The sequence below is a fragment of the Alosa alosa genome, chromosome 1, assembly GCF_017589495.1.
Source record: "Alosa alosa isolate M-15738 ecotype Scorff River chromosome 1, AALO_Geno_1.1, whole genome shotgun sequence".
Taxonomy (NCBI): domain Eukaryota; kingdom Metazoa; phylum Chordata; class Actinopteri; order Clupeiformes; family Clupeidae; genus Alosa; species Alosa alosa.
The window spans coordinates 5,724,410-5,751,423 of NC_063189.1; the positions used below are offsets into that span (position 1 = coordinate 5,724,410).

The 27,014-nt window shown below is 43.6% G+C and overlaps 1 protein-coding gene across 1 annotated transcript in view; it reads right to left on the reverse strand.

The window, feature by feature from the left end:
- Positions 1-27,014, reverse strand: part of LOC125299147 (receptor-type tyrosine-protein phosphatase mu-like) — a 171,775-nt gene that overhangs the window by 68,207 nt on the left and 76,554 nt on the right. The window contains 4 exon segments of the mRNA XM_048250301.1: positions 11,600-11,702; positions 12,963-13,164; positions 18,702-18,811; positions 19,044-19,370. Of these exon segments, the coding sequence (XP_048106258.1) occupies positions 11,600-11,702; positions 12,963-13,164; positions 18,702-18,811; positions 19,044-19,370 (742 nt within the window).

Below are 27,014 nucleotides of genomic sequence, written 5' to 3' on the forward strand. Positions count from 1 at the left end.
CACATATACATATCTCAACAGACCAGTACAATGCAAGTAATATAGAGGCACTGCCCTCTAATCAGTGCTTAAAGGAATTATCCGGAGTAAAATGCACTTTAGATCAATTTACGGATGATTGGGAGTACATACGTTGAGTTGACATCCAAATCATGTCATTCGGATGTGTTTTGAGAAAGTTCGATGTTACCGTTTTTAGTCAAAACTCGTTAGCCTGGAGGTGACGCGGGCATGTCATTTCGCCGCTACAAAACGCTATTTTTATACCTCTTCTACAGTTCCAAACAACATTACACTTACGTGGTAGTGAGTAGAGGGTCCCTAAAGCCAAACCGGCATCCCGAGGTCTTTATGTGGTCGGATAGAGAGTCCAGAATGAATTTCATCAAGCCAGTACCTTTCCGGAAATGTTGCCATCTTTGCTGCCATCTTCAGGGGAAAGTCCGTAGGAGTCGATTGCTGAGTGTGGAGTAATACGCTCTGGATATTCACAATTTCGTCGCCGTTTTTTTTTTTTTAAAAACATAGTCCAGTATTTTTTTCGAAATTGAAATGAAGTTGTATGGACTGGACTATGTTTTTTTTTAAATTGATCTAAAGTGCATTTTACTCCGGATAATTCCTTTAATCCAGCGCAAATCAGGGCCGTATCAGGGCTGCATCAGAGCCAGATTAGAACCGCATCAGGGCCACATCAGGGCCACATCAGGGCCAGATTAGAACCGCATCAGGGCCACATCAGAGCCACATCAGGGCCGCATCAAAGCTGCATCAGGGCCACATCAGAGCCACATCAGGGCCGCATCAGAGCTGCATCAGGGCCAGACTGGTCCCAGCCTCCGCTGCTCTGTGGGAGATGATGGAGTACAAACAGCAGCCAGGCTCCCGCCCCCCTGCAGAGTCAGGTGCTGCTCTGCCAGGTGAGCTCTTCTGCTGAGTTCTGATGGAGCGCTCTGGAACAGGAACATAACCAGACGGTCCGTCCCCACCAGGGGTCCTGAATGCAACGAGTGTTGCTGCTGAGACTGTCTGAGGGTTCCTTTCATCACTTATTTGGTACACAACTCTCCAGTCCATCATTCCATTTGAGTGTGCTCAAACACACACACACACACACACACACACACACACACACACACGTGCGCGCATGCACACGCACACACACATATGCATACACGCACACACACAGACACACAGACACATATGCACACACACACACACACACACACACACACACTACTGTTCACTTTTCTGTTCCTTTTTCTTTGTTCAGTCTTGCTCTTCTCTGTGCTACATGCATACACACACAATACTGAGAATATTTGCTCTTTAGTAAATCAAATCTTTAAAGGTCAGATTTCTCCTATAATTTTAATATCCTCACCTCAGATCTGCCTCTTTGTGTGTGTGTGTGTGTGGTGTGTGTGTGTCTGTGTGTGTGTGTCTCTGTGTGGAACACTGGGTGCTCTTTGCCCACACAAACTCTAACAAACACACATACATACAGACACACACAATAGCAAAAAACTTTCAGACAAAAAAAACATTCACATTAGTCCTGACCATGTGTCAAAATCAGGAAGGCACCATGCATACATTAATATAAGCACACACACATGCAAACAAAGACGGCCCATTCCTTGCGTGCATGCGAGAAGCATCTCATGTTGACTAATGCTGATCTGACCTTTGGGCAGGCTAATCTGTAATAAGTTGGGAGTTTGTCTAGTGTGTTTGCTAGGATGGGAAAAGGTTATGGTTGAATATAAAGTGTGTGGGTCTATCGGCACAGGACTTAATGAGGCCACTGGATACTGGAGCCTCACCAAGGAGCCCAGCTGGCCTTTGCTGCTGCTGCTCTGCTTCTGCTGTTATCTCTCTTCAGAAAACTCCAGCGGAGCCGACAAAGACCACACCCGCACCCACCCTCACCCACCACCCACCCTAACCCTCACCGTAATCCGCACCCTCACCCTCATCCACCCTAACCCTCCCTAAACCACCCTCACCCACCCTCACCCAGAGCACTGGCTATATAGTGTGCACTCTGTACACGAGGCTTATGTGGACCCATCAAACAAACTACAGTAACCAACAAACACACCCACTTACACACACACACACACACACACACACACACTTACATGATAGGTCTTTATTTCATGTCTAAATCGATCTTATCTTCTCACAGACTCTGTCAAGAAATATGCACAGTGTACAGTGTACACTAGCATTTGTAGGTATGCACACGCTCGCTCATACGCGCGCACACACACACACACACACACACACACACACACACACACACACACACACACGGTTAAGATGGGTATACATATGGATTAAGGAATGAAAGACATAGTAGACTATTGATTTACTATGCCACAAAACGTGAGCTGAGGTATAGGAATAGTCTAAGGCTGTATTGAAGAGGTTTTATCAGTTTGCAAGACTACAAGGCAACAAAGACAGCACTTGCTAGTAGCTACTCAGTGGAAATCTGCAGTAGTCTTTCTCTCTTTCTCTGCTTCGCTGAATTTATGATTAAGACCGGTGCACTGGTGAGCAGAGCTTCCAGCCTTTACTAACTGCCTATAAATCATTAATAACCACAGTTTGCCCTGAACGCCATTCAAACTGTGCTTGGTCCTTTGTAATCATGTTTTAATCGGGTGAACCTGCTGTAAAATACTTTCTGTGTGTGTGTGTGTGTGTGTGTGTGTGTGTGTGTGCGCGTGGATGTGTGTGTCATATCCTAACTTAACATAGACAGCAGAAAAATAGCAGGGGAGGTTACTGTGGAAACGAGATCCCACTTTTCTCTGTATGAGGCAAATTTATCTAAACACTTTAAACAGTTTTCTCTATTTTCCCCCCTCTGAAGCTTAGAAGCCTGAAAGACTCTCTTTCTCTCTCTCTCTTTTCCTTTCCCTCCTCTCTCCCTCTCTCTTTCCTGTTTTCACTTCTTAGTATGTGTCTAATTTGGGGGCTTGTGGGATTCGCATGTTAATTTTTGGAGAGTATTATATCTTTGTTCTAGGGGTTCTTAAGAGTAAAAAAAAACATGTCTCCATTTTTTTTTTAAAGTTTTGAAGGACCCAAATCAAAGGTCAAATTCAGAAAAGGTCACATTTGGTGTTTTGTCCATAAACCTCACATTGTTGGTATTATAGCATAGGGTTTGGTGCCAAAAAGCAAAGATATTCTACAAGGTAATGTGTAAAAGTGGACCACATAAACAATACAACATTATAAAACATTTTTAGGCTGACGATTGATCTCTTTAAAGCAACACCAAAGAACTTTCCCTCTGTCGCACGCACGCTATTTGTTTATTCAGCACCGGCTTTGCAAATAATGATGCCCACAGACAAGGTAGAATATTTTGCATGACTTATAAAAGTACGATGTATTGCGACATCAGATGCAAGTCAAATTTGTAGTTTCTTATGTCTCATTCCATCGAACTACAGATCCGCTACCCGATCTGGCAAACTTACATAGTGCGGTTATAGCCGATAGAGGGCTGCGGTTTAATGCAGAAGTGCCATTCACCCTGTTACGAGTTGATGAACCACTGAAACGATTTTGGAAACATTATTTTAAGGTATAAAAAAAACTCTTTGGTGTTGCTTTAACAAGAAATTGTGCCTAAATTTCTCGAAATTGTCCGCTTAAAAAAATAATACTTCAATATCAATACTATCAATTCATGCCTATTAGTGTGCTTGAGTGTAGGCCTAGCCTGCTCTGCCAGTTCTTGTCTACACCCATTCAGAGCACAAAGTGCAGAGATCTCTGTTAAATTAAGTTTAATAGACTTTTACATAGCTAGTACCAGCTGAAGTCTGTAAGGCCTTCCGTAGCCTATGTAAGTGTGAAGAAAAGAAAGGGTAAAGGATCAGCTAGACAAACAGACAGGTGTGTGTGTGTGTGTGTGTAAGAGAGAGAAAGAGAAAGAGACACTAGCAGTGACAGTTGGCTGTTGATAGCTGGCAGTTATAGAATTTAGAATATCGAATAACCTGAAGCACATAGTGCTCTGTTCTTCATGGTTGGTGATATTAGTGACTTTCTAGACTTCTACATTTGAGCAAGCACATTTTCATAGTTCATGGTGGCACAGTCAGGTTATATTCTGAGGTGTGTCTTTCTGTTAGTCAGGTGATGGCACACATATTCTAAAAGATTTTGGGCTATGTATCCAGTGCCAGATATGTGTGGACTGTTGAATGACCCATCACTAGAGACATATGCCAAATTTCTTGTTTTTGTCCATGAGAGAGTATGGAGATGGTGATCACAGATCAGCCAACGATTACAAAGTTACAGTGCAGTTATTTTACAACAGAACAAAGCAGTTTGGCACAGGAACTGCTACAAATCCACCTGTAACAGTGAGCATCTGCAGAATGCTAAGATTTGCTACTAGAAATCATGTTCAAGCAGGCAGGACTCAGTGTCTTCAGAAAAGACGTGGTAGACCATCTTCTGAACCTGCAGCAACACCTGCAACTGCATCAAGTCCATCTAGAGGGACTTTGTACACATGTTCAGCAGCAGCTGCTGCCAGCATAGATAAGTGCTTCTTCTGTCAGAAGCAGACAAAAGAGCGTCTTTATGAGGTGTCCTCTTTCAATGCAGGCAACCAACCAAGAGATATAAGTAATATTTTGAAGTCAATGACTTTTAACAGGTAGCCAGTGTAGAGATGCTAGGATGGGGGAAATATGTTCATATTTTCTGTGTGTTTGAGCAGCTGCATTTTGTATAAGCTGTAAGCTCTTTAGACAGGTCTTATTACAGCCAGCATAATAGCATTGCAATATTCTATCCTTGAGGTGACAAAAGCAAGGATTAGTTTCTCGGCATCTGGTAAGGATAAGGACTTCCTTATCTTTGAAATGTTCCTTAAATGGTAAAATGACGTTTTAGTGATCTGTTTTATGTGATTATTTAGTGCTAGGTCCTGGTCAATTATAACTCCTAGGTTTTTAACATTTGTGGATGAGGTCAGTGGAAGATCACTATATATAGTATAAGTATAAGTATACATACTCTTTTGATCCCGTGAGGGAAATTTGGTCTCTGCATTTATCCCAATCCATGAATTAGTGAAACACACTCAGCACACAGTGAACACACAGTGAGGTGAAGCACACACTAATCCCGGCGCAGTGAGCTGCCTGCAACAACAGGGGAGCAGTGAGGGGTTAGGTGCCTTGCTCAAGGGCACTTCAGCCGTGCCTACTGGTCGGGGTTCGAACCGGCAACCCTCCGGCTACAAGTCCGAAGCCCTAACCAGTAGGCCACGGCTGCCCCCAACTTATATGTTATGTAATATGTAGCCTGTGATGTGGATAGGATATCCCTCATCTTTTTAGAACCTAAAACCATGACTTCTGTTTTATCTGAGTTCAAAAGCAGGAAATTATTTGTCATCCATGTCTTTATATCTCTTATACATGTGTCAAATTTGGCTAACGGGGTTAATCCATCAGGTTTTATGGAGAGGTATAGTTGTGCATCATCTGCTAAACAACAGGGGCCCCAGTACTGAGCCTTGAGGCACCCCATATTTTACCATTATCTGGGTAGATGGTTTATTATGGAGCTGTAAAAATTGTTGACGGTTAGGAAGGTGTGATCTAAACCAAGCGAGTGCTGAGTCTTTGATGCCTATCAAATTTTTAAGCCTTTTTTTAAGTAGTATGTCATGGTCTATGCTGTCAAAGGCAGCGCTGAGGTCCAGGAGGACCAGTATTGATACAAGGCTAGGTTTTTTGAGGGAGGGCTTAATAACAGATGTCTTAAACGACTGTGGTACATGCCCTGATAGCATTGAATTATTTATAATCTAGAGCAAAACATTATCCAGGAAGGGGAGAGCAGTCTTAAGAAGGTGAGTAGGAATAGGGTCTAGTAGGCTAGTTGTAGATTTTGATGAGTAAATTGTGGAGGTGAGATCTAATATGTTGTGTATACAGTATGTGAATTAATTAAATGTTGTTCGAGGTCTCATCTCTGATTATGTTTTCACTATCTTTCAGCAATGGAGTATGTGTATTTGGTAAAACTGATTGGTTATTGATCTTATCTCTAATTGTTTGACATACAATCATAATACTGACAGACAATCATACTGTTGAAAATAACTGTTTTGTGAACTTTATCCAGTGATTTAGGCAAAGTTTATGGTTTTAATTACAGTGAAATACACAATTTTTTAAAAAATAGGGTTGAAACAGGTAAAAAAAATGGAGACATAATTTTTCTCCATGTTCAATGACCTCTAAAGACAGTACAACCACTCTCCAAAAATTAACATTTCAAACCCACAGAAACCACATAGGCCCCCTGATTATCTTTTCAAACACACTTTTGTATTGTATTGCTTTTCTTTTTTCTCTTGTTTGTGTTTGTGTGTGTGTGTGTGTGTGTGTAATTGTATTTCGAAGTGCACATAGTATATTACAAATATGGTCTCTCTTGAAGGCATGACAGATCCAGCTCTGGCAGCTCCAGGTCTTCAGGAAAACATTAACAGTCTAGCTACGTGGTCTGGGCACGTTCACCACAGTCTAGCTACATGGTCTGGCCACGTTCAGCACAGTCTGGCTACGTGGCCTGAGTACGTTCAGCACAGTCTAGCTACGTGTTCTGCCCGCGTTCAGCACAGTCTGGCTACGTGGTCTGGGCACGTTCACCACAGTCTAGCTACATGGTCTGGCCACGTTCAGCACAGTCTGGCTACATGGCCTGAGTACGTTCAGCACAGTCTAGCTACATGGTCTGGCCACGTTCAGCACAGTCTGGCTACATGGCCTGAGTACGTTCAGCACAGTCTAGCTACATGGTCTGGCCACGTTCAGCACAGTCTGGCTACATGGCCTGAGTACGTTCAGCACAGTCTAGCTACGTGTTCTGTCCGCGTTCAGCACAGTCTGGCTACGTCGTCTGGGCACGCTCACCACAGCCTAACACATGTTCTGGGCACGTTCACCAACCTGGGCACGTTCACCACAGCCTAACACATGTTCTGGGCACGTTCATCAACCGGGGCACGTTCACCACAGTCTAGCTACGTGTTCTGGGCAAGTTCAGCAACCATTGAGATCAGGCACCAACACTGAAGCACGTTCACCGCCTAGGGACCGTCTTCCCAGATATCAAACATTCCCCAGTGCGTGGGTGGTTTGATGGCTTCTGTTTATGAGGATGGCTTGCAGATCTCACCTCTGAGAAGGTTTAAGCTCTGAGGGCTGTTAGATGAGAACACGCGGGAGAAAGAACGTGTGCAGAGGGAGAGGGAGAGAACATGTGCAGAGGGAGCTCTCATGGATCAGCAGAGCAGACAGAGACAGAAGACACGCCTCTGCGGTGTCTCCATAGACGTCTCCAAGTTTCTTTGGCAGGTTCACACGGAAGAGTTGGATAAAGTTAGGAGAGGAAATGAGGACGGCAGTGCAAATGAAGAACAGAGAGTCCTTGGCACTCCAGACGTGGCACTTATCTGCCCTGCTTCTAGCACGGACTCAACATTACACACGTTGAGGCTTAGATGTTTATGTCCCAGGGGTTATGAGAGTTAAATCCATGAACAAAGAAAAAAACAAAAACAAAACAAAAACACATTATCAACACCACCTGTGGATAATGGAGCATAGCTAAGTGTGTGTGTGTGTGTGTGTGTGTGTGTGCAGACGCGCATGATTTCTGCTGAAATATTTATGTTATGGGTAATTATTCCTGTCATATTTAATGTTTATTTTCACCCTTGATAAAGCACCACACACTCACACACACACACACACACACACACACACACACACAGGCATGCATGTACACAGACACACACACGCACATGCACACATGTACACACACACACACACACACACACACACACACACACCCTTTATGCTGTGTTTAGCACACGTTGCTATCATTAAAGCATCAGCTCAATCCAGCGTAAAACACATCAAAACAAAAACACATTAAGTGCAACATCTTATAAACACATAAACAGCTCACACAGCGTCTCTCCTGGACTCCTAGTCGGACCCTGAGCTGCTGCTGTCAGTGAGGTGTTAATGAGCCGCTGGGGCAGAATTAGTGTGTTCTCATGGCAGTGATTAATGGTGCTATGAGAGGCGTATGAATGTGGATGGGATGCAGGTGGTGATGAATGAAGTGGCTCCTGGTCTTGACACGGCGGCATTTCAAAGCCCCTTCCCTTTCCCCCCTACACATCAGCCTGGCCTCTCCTGGGTCGTGCGTGTGGTTGGTTTTGGTTTCCATCTTCCATTCTTACTTTCTTACTTTCTTTCTTTCTTTCGGTCTTTCCTTCTTTCTCTGTGTCTGGCTCATTGTGAGACACCACAGACCCCATAAGGGAGAAGGGGAGGAGGTGGGGGGGGGGACAAGGGAGGGACAGCGAGACTGACACGGTCAGTGACGAAACAGAGAGAAAGAGGCTGTGTTTCTGAGCTCTGCTAAGGAAGAGTAGATTCTCCATCACACTTTCTGCTACACTGTTCTCCATTAGGGATCGACCGATATGGATTTTTTAGTGCCGATACCGATACCGATTTTTTTCCATCAGCCTTAGCCGAAGACCGATACAGGCTGCCGATTTTCTTGAGCCGATATTTGGAGCCGATACTGCTTTTATTTTGCTCCCTCAATTTACATCATACAAATGACACATAATTACAGAAATGATGATAACAAATGTTATAAGTCTCAATTTAAAAAAGGAACATTTATTGAACTTATGGATGGGTGCACTGGATATGGTTAACTGTGCAAAATGCTTTCATCAACATCTTACAATACAGCCTTGATGATGCATTACTTGCTGACATATTATAAGACATAATTCAAGTCATCACAAAATGTTCTTTGTCAACACATTTAAATCATTTAAGAAAACAATAAGCCAGAAAAGTAGCTATTGAAATAAAGTGCTTGATTTGTCATTTTAGACTGCATGGTTTCAAGTTTTCTGTTTATATTTTTCTAAAAAAAAGCTGCCAGATTTGTCAACCACAGAACATAAATCAGCAGAGGAAAATAACGTGGAAATAACGTGGTGTCAGATGTTTCTGTTCTAAACGGCATCAACGTCAAAAGGTATAAAAGCGTATCTCTCAAAGTTTTAAAATCTCACCTTCAGGTAGCGCCCAGCACTCTCATATCGCTGTGATGCGTGTGTCCCACTGAGTGAGACAGACCAGACGCACACACAAACTTCTGTTTGGTAGCTGACGAACCACCATTGAACTGGATGATAATGATAACGTTAGCAAACGGCTCTAAACAAGTTAAGGCATTCGGTAAGTTTGGTACATGATAAACGTTAACACGAATTAATATTCAACTGCACGTCTGTCATTATTAAAGCTCTCATATCACTGCGATGGCAACCCCGCCCCGCTCGAAGGGAGACGCACACACCACACGCGTCCAAAACTCAGCCAGGTGGTCGCTGAATAAAACGCACAAATATTTCGGAACAACGTCGGCATTACCTAATCACATGATTGACCAGTGTTCGTAACAGCTACCGCTAACGCATGCATACGGATAGCCTACAACTTAGCTATTTGCAGATCCCTAAATACAATGGCAAGCATGTATAGAACAGGCATTCAGGGAGGGAGACACACACACCACATGCGTCCAACACTCACTGAACACGCGGCCAGGTGGTCGCTGAATAAAACTCCCACAAATACTACGGAACAACGTTGGCATTAGGCTACTTAATCATATGACCAGTGTTTGTAGCAGCTACCGCATGAACATGGATACATACAGTTTTATAAATGATCATTGAGCATTAAAAAGTAGCCTACCTATCTATCATTCGTGTTTTCCATTTGGACCCACAAACTTGCTTCCACCTTCAAAGTGTATGGCAATATTTCAGCTAAGTCAAACAGTTAAAAGATGCTTTGAAAGTTTACTGTTGTCTTGAAGAGCAGGCTTTCAGCACTCTGCTCGTGGGGGAAGGGCAGTCTGCACGTGAATTGTAGCGTCTCCAGCAACACAGAGCTGCCGTGGACGCCTGTATGTAAATAATGCGGGGGAAAAAACTATTGGCGAATGCAGCCGCTTATCGGCTGATGCCAATACACGTAAAAACGCAAATATCGGTCGATCCCTATTCTCCATGGTTCTAACATGGTTCTACCATGGTTCTAATATGGTTCTGTGATGAACAGAGGGAGACCGCACACTCTGGCAGCTCATATGCCAGTAGTTTAATACAAAAGAAACAACGTTTCGGCCTGTGGCCTTTCTCAAGAAACAACGTTTCGGCCTGTGGCCTTTCTGAAGAAACAACGTTTCGGCCTGTGGCCTTTCTCAAGAAACAACGTTTCGGCCTTAGGCCTTTCTGAAGTCTTGAGAAGTCCTGTGAGACTTGAGCAGAAACGTTGTTTGTTTTGTATTAAACTACTGGCATATGAGCTGCTAGAGTATGCGGTCTCCCTCTGTTCATCACATTACGTATCCCGTGACTAGCACCTAAAGAAAATGTCAAATATCGGGTGCGTTCGCTTTCCCCATTCAAAAAATTCTCTAACATGGTTCTAACATGGTTCTATTGTTCCTCCTGTTTTCTCCCATGTGTGTATACTGTATGCAAGAGCAGTAAGTGGTAACTGAGTTTATTGAGCAAAACTCTAGACCAGGGAGGAGATCATCTGTTTTGGGTTTGTGTGTATGTGTGTTTGTGTGTGTGTGTGTGCGTGTGCGGGGGGGGTTACCAAAATCTAATCCTCTAAAATTGACAGTAACGTGCGTTCCTCTGCCATATGCCTTGAGGACATAAACACTCTGGCATCTAGTGTGTAAGTCTAGCGCCATATTTCTGTTTTCATGGTAATTACAGAAAATATGTAATCAAGACACACGCACACACACACGCACACACACACACACACACAGGGTGCTGGCTCCCATTCCTGGCGTGTGATATCACTGCATTACTGGCACACACATACACACAAACACACACACAAACACACACACACACAGGGTGCTGGCTCCCATTCCTGACGTGCGTTATCACTGCATTACTGGCAAGACAGCAAGGGGATGATACTAGCAGTGTGAAGCTTTTGAAACAACACTGAGAATCCATTAAAATGGCAGATAAGTGTGGCTGATTCAGGGGGAAGCATCTGTGCTTTGAGCTTCTGGCTGCCTGTTGGATCTGCCGCCAACAAAGCCAATCACCGGATGACAGCTCCAAACGCTTCTGATGAACCACAATACTTCACAAAATTCACATCATTTACTAACTATCTTGTCATTAGTCAGAGCAGAAGCCCATCGTGTGAAGTCACCCAGGTAAGCAATGGCAGTCCTGCCTGCTCTCTTGCATCTCTTCAACAAGAGAATCATGATGAGTATGTGTGTGTGTGTGTGTGTGTGTGTGTGTGTGTGTCTGTATCTGTGTGTCTGTGTGTGTGTGTGTGTGTGTGTGTGTGTGTGTGTGTCTGTATGCGTGTCTGTGTGTGTGTGTGTGTGTGTGTGTGTCTGTATGCGTGTCTGTGTGTGTGTGTGTGTGTGTGTGTGTGTTTGTGTGTACCTGATTGGAGCCCCTCTGCTCTTGGCTGGTTTCAGGAGAATAGTCACAGTGCTGTCAGTCTGGTTGATGGATGTCTCTTGATCGTAGGCAGGCATAGACGGAGCTGAAGACACAAGAACAAACACACACACACACACACACACAGATATCAGTAACTTAAAAGGTTTATTCTCTCTCTCTCTTTTTCTCTCTCTCTCTCTGAAATATCATTTATCTAATAACTCTTTATTCGGTTTGGTGTCTTGTTTTGAATCAATTGCTAAAATACCTCTCAACAACAATGCATCTTCAGTTAAAAGTCTCAGTTTTCACTCACTCTCTTTCACTCTCTCATCCCTCCATCCAGACATCAGAAACATTAAACACTCTTTCATCAAATCATCCCTCCATCCAACATCAGAAACGTTAAACACTCGTTCATCAAATCATCACTCCAAACACTCTTTCTGTGTGTGTGTGTGTGTGTGAGTGTGTAAATGTGTGTGTGTGTGTGTGTGTGTGTGTATGTGTGTGTGTGTAAATGTATGTGTGTGTGTGTGTGTGTGTGTGTGTGTGTGTGTGTGTGTGTGTGTGTCTGTATGCGTGTCTGTGTGTGTGTGTGTGTGTGTGTCTGTATGTGTGTGTGTGTGTGTGTGTGTGTGTGTGTGTGTGTGTATTTGGAGCCCCTCTGCTCTTGGCTGGTTTCAGGAGGAATAGTCACAGTGCTGTCAGTCTGGTTGATGGATGTCTCTTGATTGAATGGAGCTGGAAGACACAAACAAACTACACACACACACACACACAGCCATTATTTAAAAAGGTTTATTCTCTCTACTCTCTTTTCTCTCTCTCTGAAATATCGAATTGGTTTTGGTGTCTTGTTTTGGAATCAATTTGCTAAAATACCTCAACAACAATGCATCTTCAGTTAAAGTCTCAGTTTCACTCACTCTCTTTCACTCTCATCCCTCCATCCAGACATCAGAAACATTAAACACTCTTTCATCAAATCATCCCTCCATCCAACATCAGAAACGTTAAGCTTTTCGTTCATCAAATCATCACTCCAAACTTACTCTTTCTGTGTGTGTGTGTGTGTGTGTAAACGTGTGTGTGTGTGTGTGTGTGTGTAAACGTGTGTGTGTGTGTGTGTGTGTGTGTGTGTGTAAATTTGTGTGTGCATGTGTGTGTGTGTGTGTGTGTGTGTGTGTGTAAACGTGTGTGTGTGTGTGTGTGTAAAGCGTGTGTGTGTGTGTGTGTGTGTGTGTGTGTAAATGTATGTGTGTAAATGTATGTGTGTGTGTGTGTGAGTGTGTAAGTGTTTGTGTGTGTGTGTGTAAATGTATGTGTCTGTGTCTATGTGTGTGTGTGCGCCCCCTCCTACCTGAGATGCGTGTGGTGGCCTGGGTGATGGTGGGGGGTCCGTAGCCCTTGGCGGTGCTGGCCCTCAGGGTGAAGGAGTAGGTGGAGCCGGGGTAGAGCCCCAGGAACACGTGGGACGTCTCGTTGCCCAGTTTCACCACCCTGCCGCTCTGATTGGACAGATCCAGCGCCAGGTCAAAAGAGCTCACCGCCTTATAGGAGATCTGAGGGAGACACACACAACTGTCAGCTCAGTACCGCCGCCCTGCAGGTCTGGAGGTCATCATGCTACATGAGAACAATATTTATATATATATATATATATATATATATATATATATATATATATATATATATATATATATATATATATACATAATTTGCGTTTGCATTGTATTCAAAATACTTTGTGTGGACTTACTGACAAGCTGCTTAAAAGCAGTATTGCCTTTTTGCAGTCATATTATTATACAGTTCAAAATGACTGAATGAATTTTTGTTCTTAAAAGATGGTAATTAACATTACGTTGTCCAACCATGTCAAACATACACATACTGCCAAAGTCCTCAGGTGTGACTTGTGTGCATGCATCGCTTCCCACTCCGAGCTTTTGACCATCAGTGCCTTCAGAGGAAGAAGGCAGAGAGCGCTTCCTGAAAGGCTTTTTTACTTCACCATAATGGAGCCTATCTATCAAGCCCACTTATAAACACACTTTCATTCTTCTGGCAATCAAAGGGCTCCCATATAATTCTAATTAGTGAACACAAAGGGAGCTTTCTTTTGAAAGGGCAGCTAATTCAGCTTCCATCAAATTCCACAGCGCTTCAAGGAGCTCTTCATAAGGCTCTTGATCTGAAAATGTCATAGGCTACACTTCCAAACGCAATCAGCATTTTAAGAGCAAATTGAAACAATTATTTGTTTATGTTTAACAGTAGGATCTTCAACATCATTCACTCACACATACATGAGCATTCCCTCAAACGCTAATAGTCTATTAATATTAATAATACAAACAATATTCATTCTATTTCGCCAGTCTACTCAAAACTTGAAAACATGAATTCCATTTGTATTCTGTCACAGCGCATGACACATAAGCTCTGAAAAAAGTGGTCGAGTGAGCTCTGAATGATGTCAGCTGTCTTCACTCGTCCAGCGATCTGAGGGAGAGATGACCCGTCAGCTGTCTTCGCTTGCACATTTTCTTTCAGAACAGAAGAGAGATAGAACAGCAGCTCAGACCAGCAGCCACAATGAGCCCAAGTCACTGAGCTGAGAGAGAGAGAGAGATGCAGACAATAGAGAGATAGAAAGAGAGATAAAAAGAGAGTGATAGAGAGAAAATAGAGATAGAAAGAGGATAAAAAGAGAGTGATAGAGAGACAGAAAATAGAGATAAAAAGAGATAAACAGAGAGGAGAAGGGAAAGTGACAGAGATGGGAGCCCAAAATAGAGAGATAGAGAAAGAAAAAAAAAGTGATAGAGAGACAGAACTTAGGTGAGAGAGAAATACAGACGATAGAGAGATAAAAAGAGAGAGGAAGAGAGAGCCATAGAGATGGACAGAAGTGAGGGAGCAGCAGGGCCATGTGCCCTGGCTGTGGTGGGAGCAAAGGAGGTGAGATGAGATGAGATGAGATGAGATGTGGGGCTGCTATCTGAGCTTCTCTCTGGGATCTCACTTTGAGGCCCTTTGATACGGCAAATCAAAGAGCCGGACTCAAGCTTCAAGGCCAGCGACTTCTAGGGACTAAACAGTCTCAGTCTGTTTGATTGAGCTGGTAGGAGTATTATGAGAGAGAGAATATAGGTACAAATAGAAGATAAAAGGGGAAAAATGAATTTCAGAACGACACTGTTTTGACAGTAGTTAGTGACTTGTGCATAGTAGCATTCACTCACCAATGCAACCTGTTGCGTTAAATTGTCATTCTCTAATCTACTTGGTATGTTGAATCTCAGATATGAACTAGAATTGCATCTCCGAGGAAATGCAAGAGTGGGCTTGATCAGGTGCAGTTTGGCAAACGGATCGCAACAGTAATTTTTGAAAAATCGGGAATCAAATTATGCTGTACCCTGCCCAGCTGGTCTGAGCAGGGACGACACATTGTATGCTCATGCACCTATGAATTACTAATTTATTCTGTATATTATTGTTTTTACACCTTTTATACCCTGTATATTGACAGCCTCAGTGCATTACTGGCCACTATGGACTGAAGCCTTGTGTAGAGATGGGATTTGTTGATGGTTAATATGTCCTGTCCAATGTACAATGTCTTCCTGTGTCTGTCTTATGGGGGGAATGTGTAATGCTAATGTGATTGGGGTCTGTGAGTGTTTCTTGTCACCTGGGGCCTCGTGTACAAAGCTTGCGTACGCACAAAAATGCTGCGTACGCCACTTCTCACGCTCACGTCCGGATGTACGAAGGCCGACTTGAACGTGAGAATGTGCGGTCCTCCACACAAACTTCATGTCTGGCGTACGCACATTTCCAATGTGTATCGTCAGTTGGCAACACTTAGAGGCAATGCAGCGCAACAACATTAGTTGATCGCGAGTCTAGGCCTTTATTTGCACAGTATATTGTAAAACGTGGGTTATTAAAAATGATAACACTTCAAAAGTAGGTCTATGTTTCTATAAAAATGGACATGCAACATGCTCAAATTCTACTAAGTTATGCAACAAGCTATCTATAATGACAACTGTAGACTTATTAGAGGATATGAATTAAAAGGGAATGTAAAACCTATAGCCTACACAATAAGCGCGGATATAAGCTATTTCCCTTAGTGTGATTGACTGCATAAGATACTTAATTTCCTCGAGTAAGCATTCGCATTACTGTTGTCACACTTGTGTGCAAATAGGGAAATGATCCAGAAACCGTAATGTTGTGTTTTTTTAATTAATGCAGTTGTGTTGTAATGGTTCAAATGCATCAAACCCAGTTATGTGAACCCTGTCACCTACTTGCAGACTGACCAATAATTCTACCACGGTCTGTGACTCTATAGCTAGCCACTGCTATGCTCCTTTCTTTTTACTTTTTCAGGTTTGCCGCGTCACGCTTAATGTTTTAGTATGAAATCCACGCAGGCCCCTGGTCTGGTTGTGTCAAAACAGAGGCAGATGTCCTATGCATCACTTACTGAGAAAAAAAATCCCGAAGGGGATTATAAAGTTTCTAACTAAAGTTTCATTAATGCATCATCCAATAAGCCAAAATGCATAAATAAAGCAGTTGCTATGCTGGTTGCTATGGTGGTTGCTAGGGTCACATTACAGTGGTGGTTGCTAGGTTGTTGCGTATTGCATCCAATAAGCCAAAATGCATAAATAAAGCAGTTGCTATGCTGGTTGCTATGGTGGTTGCTAGGGTCACATTACAGTGGTGGTTGCTAGGTTGTTGCGTATTGCATCCAATAAGCCAAAATGCATAAATAAAGCAGTTGCTATGCTGGTTGCTATGGTGGTTGCTAGGGTCACATTACAGTGGTGGTTGCTAGGTTGTTGCGTATTGCATCCAATAAGCCAAAATGCATAAATAAAGCAGTTGCTATGCTGGTTGCTATGGTGGTTGCTAGAGATACATTACAGTGGTGGTTTGTAGGTTGTTCGCGTATTGCATCCAATAAGCCAAAATGCATAAATAAAGCTTAGTTGCTATGCTGGGATTGCTTATGGGTGGTTGCTAGGGATTCACATTACAGTGGTGGTTACTAGGTTGTTTAGTATTGCATCCAATAAGCCAAAATGCATAAATAAAGCAGTTGCTATGCTGGTTGCTATGGTGGTTGCTAGGGTCACATTACAGTGGTGGTTGCTAGGTTGTTGCTTATTGCATCCAATAAGCCAAAATAAAATAAAACAGTTGCTATGCTGGTTGCTATGGTGGTTTAACTAGGGTCACATTACAGTGGTGGTTGCTGGGTTGTTGCGTATTGCATCCAATAAGCCAAAATGCATAAATAAAGCAGTTGCTATGCTGGTTGCTATGGTGGTTGCTATCACATTACAGTGGTGGTTGCTAGGTTGTTGCTTATTGCATCCAATAAGCCAAAATGCATAAATAAAGGGCTGGTTGCTATGGTGGTTGCTAGGGGTCACATTACAGTGGTGGTTGCATCCAATAAGCCAAAATGCATAAATAAAGCAGTTGCTATGCTGGTTGCTATGGTGGTTGCTAGGGTCACATTACAGTGGTGGTTGCTAGGTTGTTACTAGGATACATTTAGGGCAGCCGTGGCCTACTGGTTAGCGCTTCAGACTTGTGACCGGAGGCTTGCCGGTTCGAACCCCGACCAGTAGAAAGCGGCTGAAGTGCCCTTGAGCAAGGCACTTAACCCCTCACTGCTCCCCGAGCACCGCTGTTGTTGCAGGCAGCTCACTGCGCCGGGATTAGTGTGTGCTTCACCTCACTGTGTGTTGTTCACTGTGTGCTGAGTGTGTTTCACTAATTCACGGATTGGGATAAATGCAGAGACCAAATTTCCCTGATCCCTTGAACCCTCAAGGGATCAAAAGAGTATATATACTTATACTTACTTATACTAGTCGTGGTTGCTATGTTGTTGCTAGGGTTGCCAGTGGTTGCTATGTTGTTGCTGAATGGTTGCTAGGCTAGGGTATTACTAGGGTACATGGTGGTTGCTATGCTAAACAACACGGTTGCTATGGTGGTTACTAGAGTAATCATGTTTATTACTATGTTGGTTGCTTTGGTGGTTGCTAGGTTGTTGCTAGGGAAATTAAGATGGTTGATAGGGTGTTGCTAGGGTACATATGCCATATGCTGGTTGGTATGCAAAATAATGCGGTTGCTATGGTGGTTGCTAGGGTAATCATGTTGGTTGCCATTATACTGTAGAGGTGGTTTCTAGGTTGTTGCTAGGGTAATGTCATGGATGGAAATTCAAATCCTGAGCATTTCGCCATTCATTTCAATGGCAAAAACCGACGAAAAACCGGAAACACAGAAAATGTAAGCAACATACACCGGTTCGGGCCTGAATTTTTGGAGTTGGAACCGTGTCGATAGCTCAAACTCTCTAGGAGCAGTAGTCAGTACAAAAAGTGGGTGAACGGGAATAATATGAAAACTTAAGAAGAACAATAGTGAGCTTGCTTGATCAAGCCCACTAATAAAGGTTGAACGTAAGCATGACTGTGACCATTGTCCATTGTCCTGTTGTCGACATATTGTACGAATGTGTGCAGATATTTTATGAGTTTATAGACACATTGTACTACACATTGTATGTGTGCACATATTATATACATACAAGTGTATGCACATATTATGTTCTATGCTAGTTAAAGCTGTCTCAGTAACACTAGTCTCACTAGTCACCAGGAGTTATATGTATTTCTGATTTGAGCTGTCTTGAACACACAGCATACACAGAGCATAGGCATTTTTGTCATTACATCAAAACATTTGTTATATCACATTGCTATTTATAGGTATTTTATGGATGTTTTAAACAGTGTTTGTATGTAGTTTTTCGAGGCCTTCGGTCAGTTCTAGTTCTAGCGTGTGTGTGAGTAAGTGTGTGTGTGTGTGTGTGTGTGTGTGTGTGTGTGTGTGTGTCTGTGTGTGTGTGTGTGTGTAGTTGTTTGAGGCCTTGGGTCAGTTCTAGTTCTAGTGTGTGTGTGTGAGTAAGTGTGTGTGTGTGTGTGTGTGTGTGTGTGTGTGTGTGTGTGTGTGTAGTTGTTCGAGGGGTCAGTTCCTTGTCCCTCACCTCATACTGAATGATGACTCCGTATGTCTGAGCTGGCTCCCTCCACTTCAGGACGATCTTCTCCTCATACGCACTGGCCTGGATGGAGTCCAGAGGCACCGCCCCAGGGACTGATGGGAAATGAAGTCCATAAGAACCAGTACATAGCACGCATGACTGGTGTTCTAACAAACACATTATACCATTCTCTGACAATCATAATTACAGTTACAGAATAATGCAACTATAGAGAAAGGTGGTGCCCAGGATGGAGGCTACACTGACAGATCTCACTACAGCCACATTCCTCAGAGGGAGCACGCCATCCACATTCACTATGTCCAGTTGATATGCCAAGCTCACCGTCCTCGTCGGTCTGCAGGTGGATGTCTGGGGACTCCTTGCTGCCCTCTGGGTTGCGGAGCAGCAGTCGGAGGCTGAGGTTGGTGAAGGGCGTGAGGTTGTGGATGGTGTGCTGCGGAGTGGCGCTCAGTGTGTCCACGCACAGCTCCTCCCGCCGCTGGCCCTGCTCCTGCTCACCAGCGCCCCCTACCCCACGCTCGCGGTACTGCACCGTCAGGTTGTAGCTGTGGCAGCGCGTCACGTTGTAGCCAAACGCCTCCCAGCGCACCGTCACCTGCCTGGCCTGGACGTCCACCACCTCCACGTGGCGTGGACCCTGCATGGGCTCTGCAGGAAGACAGAAAACCTCATTAGAAAACCTCAACACACACCACACCTCAACCTGAAAAAACATCAACACACACCACACTTCAACCTGAAAGAAAAAATCAACACACACCACAATCACCTCAAAACACATTCACATTCAACACACACTAGAATCACATTCAACACGCACCACAATCACATTCTAAACACACAATAATCAGATTAATCAGCAACATCTACAAATTTGTATACTCATTATTCAAGAATCGGACCCAAAAATAGCTGGTCTTTCTGGACATGACTTGATGAGCATTCCATTTGCATTCTACATTAAGTTTGTTTAAGATTGTGTCTGAATGCAGGCCCGTTATATAAGTCCCTCACTAAATAGCTCATTCATCAGAACCTGCTGGGAAGCCTACACCGGTCCATAACTCTACTAAAGGCAGACTCCAGCTCTTTGTCTGATTAACTGCCTTTTAACTGCATTTAAAAAGCTGCATTGTGATTCAGAGCCAAAGGTTAATGCATCCTCTGACTCACGCTCCATTCATGAGGCCGTACAGCAAGAGAACAACTAGTAATAAAGGGAACAATTGGAATCTGGAGCTACAGGGAGGTCCACTCAGTCCACAGCAGGCAACATCCACACACGGGTGCAGACTCTGGCTCTGATGTGGCCCTGATGTGGCTCTGAATGTGAACGCATAAAAATCACAAATACCCCCTCTGTCACTGTACTCTGCTGCTGGCTATCACCAGGGCAAAAAGCATCTATACATGCACTTAAAACAACACACACTGTGCACTGAGGGCCAGATGTACGTACATTTGCGAACGTAGCGCTATCAGCGTCATGGACAAACCGCACATTGCGAACGCTGTCAGACCCAAGTTTCCGTCATATTTATCAATCGTTCAATCCTTAGTGTAAACTGCGCTTTTCTCTGCCTTTCTTCGCCCATAAACGCAATTTACGAACGTCCACAACTGAATGGCAGCGCCTACAAGCGCAGTTGAATGAAGTTAACGGATGACAACATTAAAAAGAATCAAACGTTTAGCGATCATGAAATAATACCATACATGCATGATAAGATGTCAACAAGCAAGGAGATAATGAAGATCAGTAGTTCTACTCAAACTACTTGTGCACGTAGGCTATGGAAGATTGGTCAAATCTAGCAAGTAGGAAAGTTTAAGTGAACGACGTGAAAGTGAAAGTAAGACAACGAAAGTTAATGTTGCTTTTGATAGTACAAATACTTACAAAACTGGTGCAAAATTTGGATTAACACCTGCTTTTACAAGGCGGAAGTATTTAGGATAGAATAGACGTGCGCTTTCAGGAGCAGTCTTTGTACATACCGCGGAATACATAACTAGGCGCTCTTTACTCTTCCCCTCATCTTTTTACGCTAAACTCCCACTTTCCCCTGGATCCTCCCATGAATGCATATGCATGACATTAAAAACGCAATCTGCCACTTTCAGCTCCCGCGACAGGTAGTTTGTGCTTTTACATCATTGCGGCCTGTTTGTACATACCTTGCAATGATTTTACACGCACGTTGCGAAACAAATACGCCTGAAGTGGGCACAAAAGCGTTAGTACATCTGGCCCTCTGTCTCTTCCTCTATAAGGAAATTGTAAAGGCACACACACACACACACACACACACACACACACACAAGTACCCTGCTTTTCATAGTTTTTTTTTACTCCTCTTTCTCACTCTACACACCCTTCCTCTCTCATCATCCTTTCTTTCCACTTCTCTGCTCCCCCTCCTCCCATCACCCCTTCTCTGCTCTGGGACCGAAGCAGCCAGACCTTCCTGAAATAGGATCAATTTCAATTCCAGGTTAAATGCAAAGTCCATTTTCTCTGGAACTTAACACTTTCCCAGTCAGGCAAGGCTCAATTTCCCATGACTGCCTACTCCGAATGCAAGTGCACACACAAACACACACACACACACTCATACACTCAAAACCTCAACCTTTTGTTATTTTTAGCTTAATTTACCTTAACTTAACAACTCAACGTCTGTGAGGGGAAAAAACAGCCTTGCAACTTTGGTCCGGCAAGCCGCCGGCCTCAGTCAGAAAGTCTTGCGATGTAACAAACTGCTTTACTGCACAACACACATACATGCCAGGCACCGGCTAGAACAAGGTAGCGATGGAGTTTCTCAGACATTTGTCACAGCAGAGCCAGTGAAAAGAAGCCGAAATCGAGTAAACCGCTGTCGGAGGAAAGAGGAAATGGCAGACTGACCGAGCGATGTCGTTAAATATATAACCTGAAGCTGTAGGGGGAGCTCTGCAGAGAAAACTATAAATATAAGTAAGTATATATACTCTTTTGATCCCGTGAGGGACATTTGGTCTCTGCATTTATCCCAATCCGTGAATTAGTGAAACACACTCAGCACACAGTGAGGTGAAGCACACACTAATCCCGGCGCAGTGAGCTGCCTGCAACAACAGCGGCCCTCTGGGAGCAGTGAGGGGTTAGGTGCCTTGCTCAAGGGCACTTCACTGGTCAGGGTTCGAACCGGCAACCCTCCGGTTACAAGTCCGAAGCGCTAACCAGTAGGCCACGGCTGCCCCCAACTGTGAGCAAATAGCAAGAGATATGTCAAAACTGCACAGGGCCCCTCAAGACAAAGCATTGCTAGTGGCTATAGTGGCTAATAGTAGTACATAACACACACATCAGGAATCCTACGCGCACACACACACACACACACACACACACACACACACACACATCAGGAATCCTACAATGCAATCAGACAGTTAATGTGTCGCATGCATGTCATAATTCCTCATCCAGCACACAAACACACTACAGCTTGTAATCTCCAGAGAGATACTGCTGGGACACACACACACACACACTCAGTCACACACACACACACACACACACACACAAGTCACACACACACTCACACACACACATCTGGAGAGATTCTGCTGGGACAGCACTGCAATTCTTTTGAGAATCTGTGTACAGGTTATATAGCCTGTAGTCTTATGTCATTTTATGATTGTGATTTCAGAAATAGACAAATCTCTCTCTTGCTTTGTCTGTGTGTGTGTGTGTGTGTGTGTGTGTGTGTGTGTGTGTGTGTGTGTGTGTGTGTGTGTGTGTGTGTGTGTGTGTGTGTGTGTGTGTGTGTGTGTGTGTGTGTGTGTGTGCATGTGTTGTATGATTTGTGTCCATTTTCTGATATTCTGATATTTTCAGACGGCACACCCTCTATAATAGTAAGCTCCTGGTAACAAATACTGCAGTTTTGAACCTGTATGTGAGTGTGTGTGCATGTGTGCTCTTGGTAATAAACACTGCGGTTTTGAAGCTGTATGTGTGTGTGTGTGTGTGTGCATGTGTGTGTGTGTGTGTGTGTGTGTGTGTGTGTGTGTGTGCATGTGTGTGTGTGTGTGCGTGTGTGTGTATGTGTATGTGTGTACGTGTGTGTGTATGTGTATGTGTGCATGTGCGTGTGCGTGTGTGTGCGTGTGCGTGTGCATCTGCGTGTGCGTGTGTGTGCGCGCTCTTGGTATCAAGTACTGCAGTTTTGAAGCTGTTTGCCTGCCTGCACCTTCTCTCTGTGGACGAGTCAAGAAAATGATCATTGATTTTCAAAAGTGGGTTTTTGCTGCCTTACAACCTTACTCACCATGGATCATCTTTTTCACACACACACACACTCACACACACACACACACACTGCTTTACAACCTTACTCACCATGGATCATCTTTTTCACACACACACACACACACACTCACACACACACACACACACACTGCTTTACAACCTTACTCACCATGGATCATCTTTTTCACACACACACACACTCACACACACACACACACACTGCTTTACAACCTTACTCACCATGGATCATCTTTTTCACACACACACACACTCTCACACACACACTGCTTTACAACCTTACTCACCATGGATCATCTTTTTCACACACACACACACACTCACACACACACACACACACACACTGCTTTACAACCTTACTCACCATGGATCATCTTTTTCACACACACACACACTCACACACACACACACACACTGCTTTACAACCTTACTCACCATGGATCATCATTTTCACACGACTGCGACAGCTATTGATTTCCACATCTTGCTGCTTCCACTTGTTACAACTGGTAATACTTGTAAAATGGTGGTTATCTACTAAATACCATCCTACATGTGATTCAATTGTTATTCTGTATCTAAGTTACAGTTTTTTTTTTTATTACATCAAAATGTTACATGGCCAATTAACAAGATAGGGAACTTTGTGTGTGCATGTGTGTGTGTGTTTGCGTGTGTGTGTGTGTGTGTGCACGTGTGTTTATGTGTACTTGTGTGTAACTGGACTGGAGAAATGTGGAAAGACCCCCAGTGGTCGTGTGAGTTTACAGGAGAGTCATCCAGAAAATGGGAGTCTGAAATCCCTCTATTTGTGGAACTATCAGCAGGCAGCAGTCCACTCAGCACAGCTCCACTGTGAAGCAGAGAGGAGAGGAGGCCTGGCAAACCATGCAAATCAAATAACAGCCATGACCACACACACACACACACACAGGCACACACACATGCTCACACACACACACATGCTCTCACACACACAGACACAGACACAGACACAGACACACACACACACACACACACATAAACACACACACACACACAAAGGTTATACACCTTCACTAACTACTAACATAGCAGAGCAGTCAGACATCATAAACATGTCTGTCTCTTGGGTAGGACTCCAGACCAGTGCTTACCATTCTACAGTACTCAAGAATGTAGAACCTTTTCAATGTTCTGCTCTTCAGATATCAGAACACATCCCTCATCACTACCAAATAATAATCCCCTTCACAACTGCTCAAAACCACATACATACACAAGAGCAGGGACATCCCTCTCCATCTTCAAAAAACTCCTGAAGACCCAGCTCTTTGGAGAACATCTCCTCTCATAGCACCACAAGTCTTGCTGATCCTAACACTTACCACCCGTCTTGAACTGACACTCAACTGTTTAAAAACAGCACTCACTGATGCACTTATTCTTACTGTACTCTACCGTTTTAAAATTGTCCTAGAATTGTTGAGAGAATTGCTTTAAAACTTAACTGTTACCATGTTGTTAGTCGCTTTGGTTAAAAATGCGTCAGCCAAATGTAATGAAATGTAATGTAATAACATCCCAAGCATGTACATCCACATGCACATGCACACACACACACACACACACACACACACACACACACACACACACACACACACACATGCATCCACACACACACACACACACCTCCCTGGAGGATATTGGTGTGCCGTTGGGGTAAATCACCACATGCCTCCTCTCTCATGCTATTAATTGAATCATTTGACTTTGACATTTAGACGGCACTATTAGTGGCTTTTCATCATTACTGTTTGACATTTCACTAATGTTTTCTAAATGATCAGGCTGTTTTCACCTCCTGTTTCCTCATCTAACCTTTATCATGCAAATAGATAACATGATTACAGCCAAATGCAGAGGGATACCACTGCAACAAACACAACCAGGACAGGGTGTCCCCTGTGTGTGTGTGTGTGTGTGTGTGTGTGTGTGTGTGTGTGTGTGTGTGTGCATGTTTGCACGTTTGTGGATATGAAGATCACGGTGTGTGTGAGTCTTTGAGGAAACATGGCTTAGAGAGAGGCAGCATCACTCCCAGATGAATGAGAACGAACTCAGCATGTCTGCAACAGGGAAACAGGACCATAGTGTGTGTCTTTCTGTCTCTGTGTGTTTGTGTGTGTGTGTGTGTGTGTGTGTGTCTTTCTGTCTGTGTGTGTGTGTCTTTCTGTCTGTGAGTGTGTGTGTGTGTGTGTATCAATGATCTAGAGCTCTGTGTGTAACCCAGCTGCAGTTGCCGATGAATGATTCTCTTATCAGATTCACCGCAGGCCAACACAGCTCTGCTCTAAGAGGGTCTTTATCAAACATATCTCTCTCTCCCTCTCTCTCTCCCTTTCTCTCTCTCTCTTTCCACATCTCACTCCATTCCTCGACAAAGCAGATATCTGTATTCATGATCAGAACCCTCCTTAACTCCCTGGGAAACATGTGCTTAAGCAGTTTAATCTGCCTCATCCTCTAGCCCAACCTCTCTGTGTCTCCTGCTCTCCTTTACACTATCTCAATAGAATAAGTGCAAGAGGTGACAGTGTATGTTTACCTAGACAGACAGACAGACACACACACACACACACACACACACACTGATACACACAGACACACACACAGATTTTGTTTATCAGGTCATTAGCATTGTCTCTGGGGTCTTTATCTGAAGAGAGCAGCAGAGAAGAGCAGGTGGATTCAGTGCCCCAGAAATAAGGTTGGGCACCGAAACACGGTTCTAATATGGCACCGGTGCCGACACAAATGGTAGTAACTGCATCAAATAACTGCATGCCATGCGCCTCTCTAACATCTTGCTCTGATAGCAACACATCCAGATACAGTTACCTATGATAAACACTGGATGTATGGTATAAACCAGAAGGGTGCACCTCATAGGCAAGTGGACAGTGTTTGACAGCTTGTATGAGCCCAAGTAGCTTACTTTAAAGCGATATCGCGAGCTCCTGTCAAAAACTAGCAGTGGGCCTGTCTAACTACACACAAGCAAAAGGCTATGAAACAACATCAACAGTAGGCTAGCCTATACGTTACACAATATCCTTGCTAATGCGCTAACTGACATTTATTTGAAATGTTATCAGCAAAGTTGTAAGGTGAAAACTTTATTTCACGGTGTGTTAAACAAAATAATGTTCATGATCATGATAATCATGATATTAATCTTTCATGTGTATGAGGCCCATAGCATCACAATGAATATGAAGATCATGGTAAAAGTTAGCTGGCAAAAACATACATATGTAGGAGCTGTCAAAGAGGCTACGAAACCATCTCCTTACGTTATCGCTAATTAATTTCAGCTGACTGGTGTTAGCGCATAGCCATAGTTGCTGTTAAAATGCCTACTAGGCTAGCGCTGGGAATGTAAACACTTCAACACCGACATGTAGCCTAACATGTTGAAAACTACTGCGTGTTATGGGTTAAGACATGACATTTCTTGAAGCATTTGGGAACACACTGAATTAACTGGAAAGTAGAGTCCCTGTTAGATTAGCTTGCTTGCAAATGCCATTGTCCATGACCTGGCAGTTTTATGGCAAGCGGTTTTAACATACCTTATGGCACTGGGTAAACTTGCAAGCAGAGCTTACCATTGTGTGTGCATGCATGGCAAGCTGTTTTAACATTTAAATGTATTATTCGTAGATATTGATAGTAAATTGAATATAACAGTTCAATTTCATGTTCAAATTTGTCTTATCAATAAAAAAAAGCAATTCATGCTTTAGACCATTTTAATTAAAAAAAAATTTAAAAAAAAAAAGTACGGTTCAGGCACCGTTTCGGCCGCACCGTTTTAAAAGTATCGATTTAGCACCGGTATCGGATAAAACCCAAACGATACCCAACCCTACCCAGAAAGCTCCCCACCTCCCCACACCACACACACACACACACACACAAACCCACCTCCA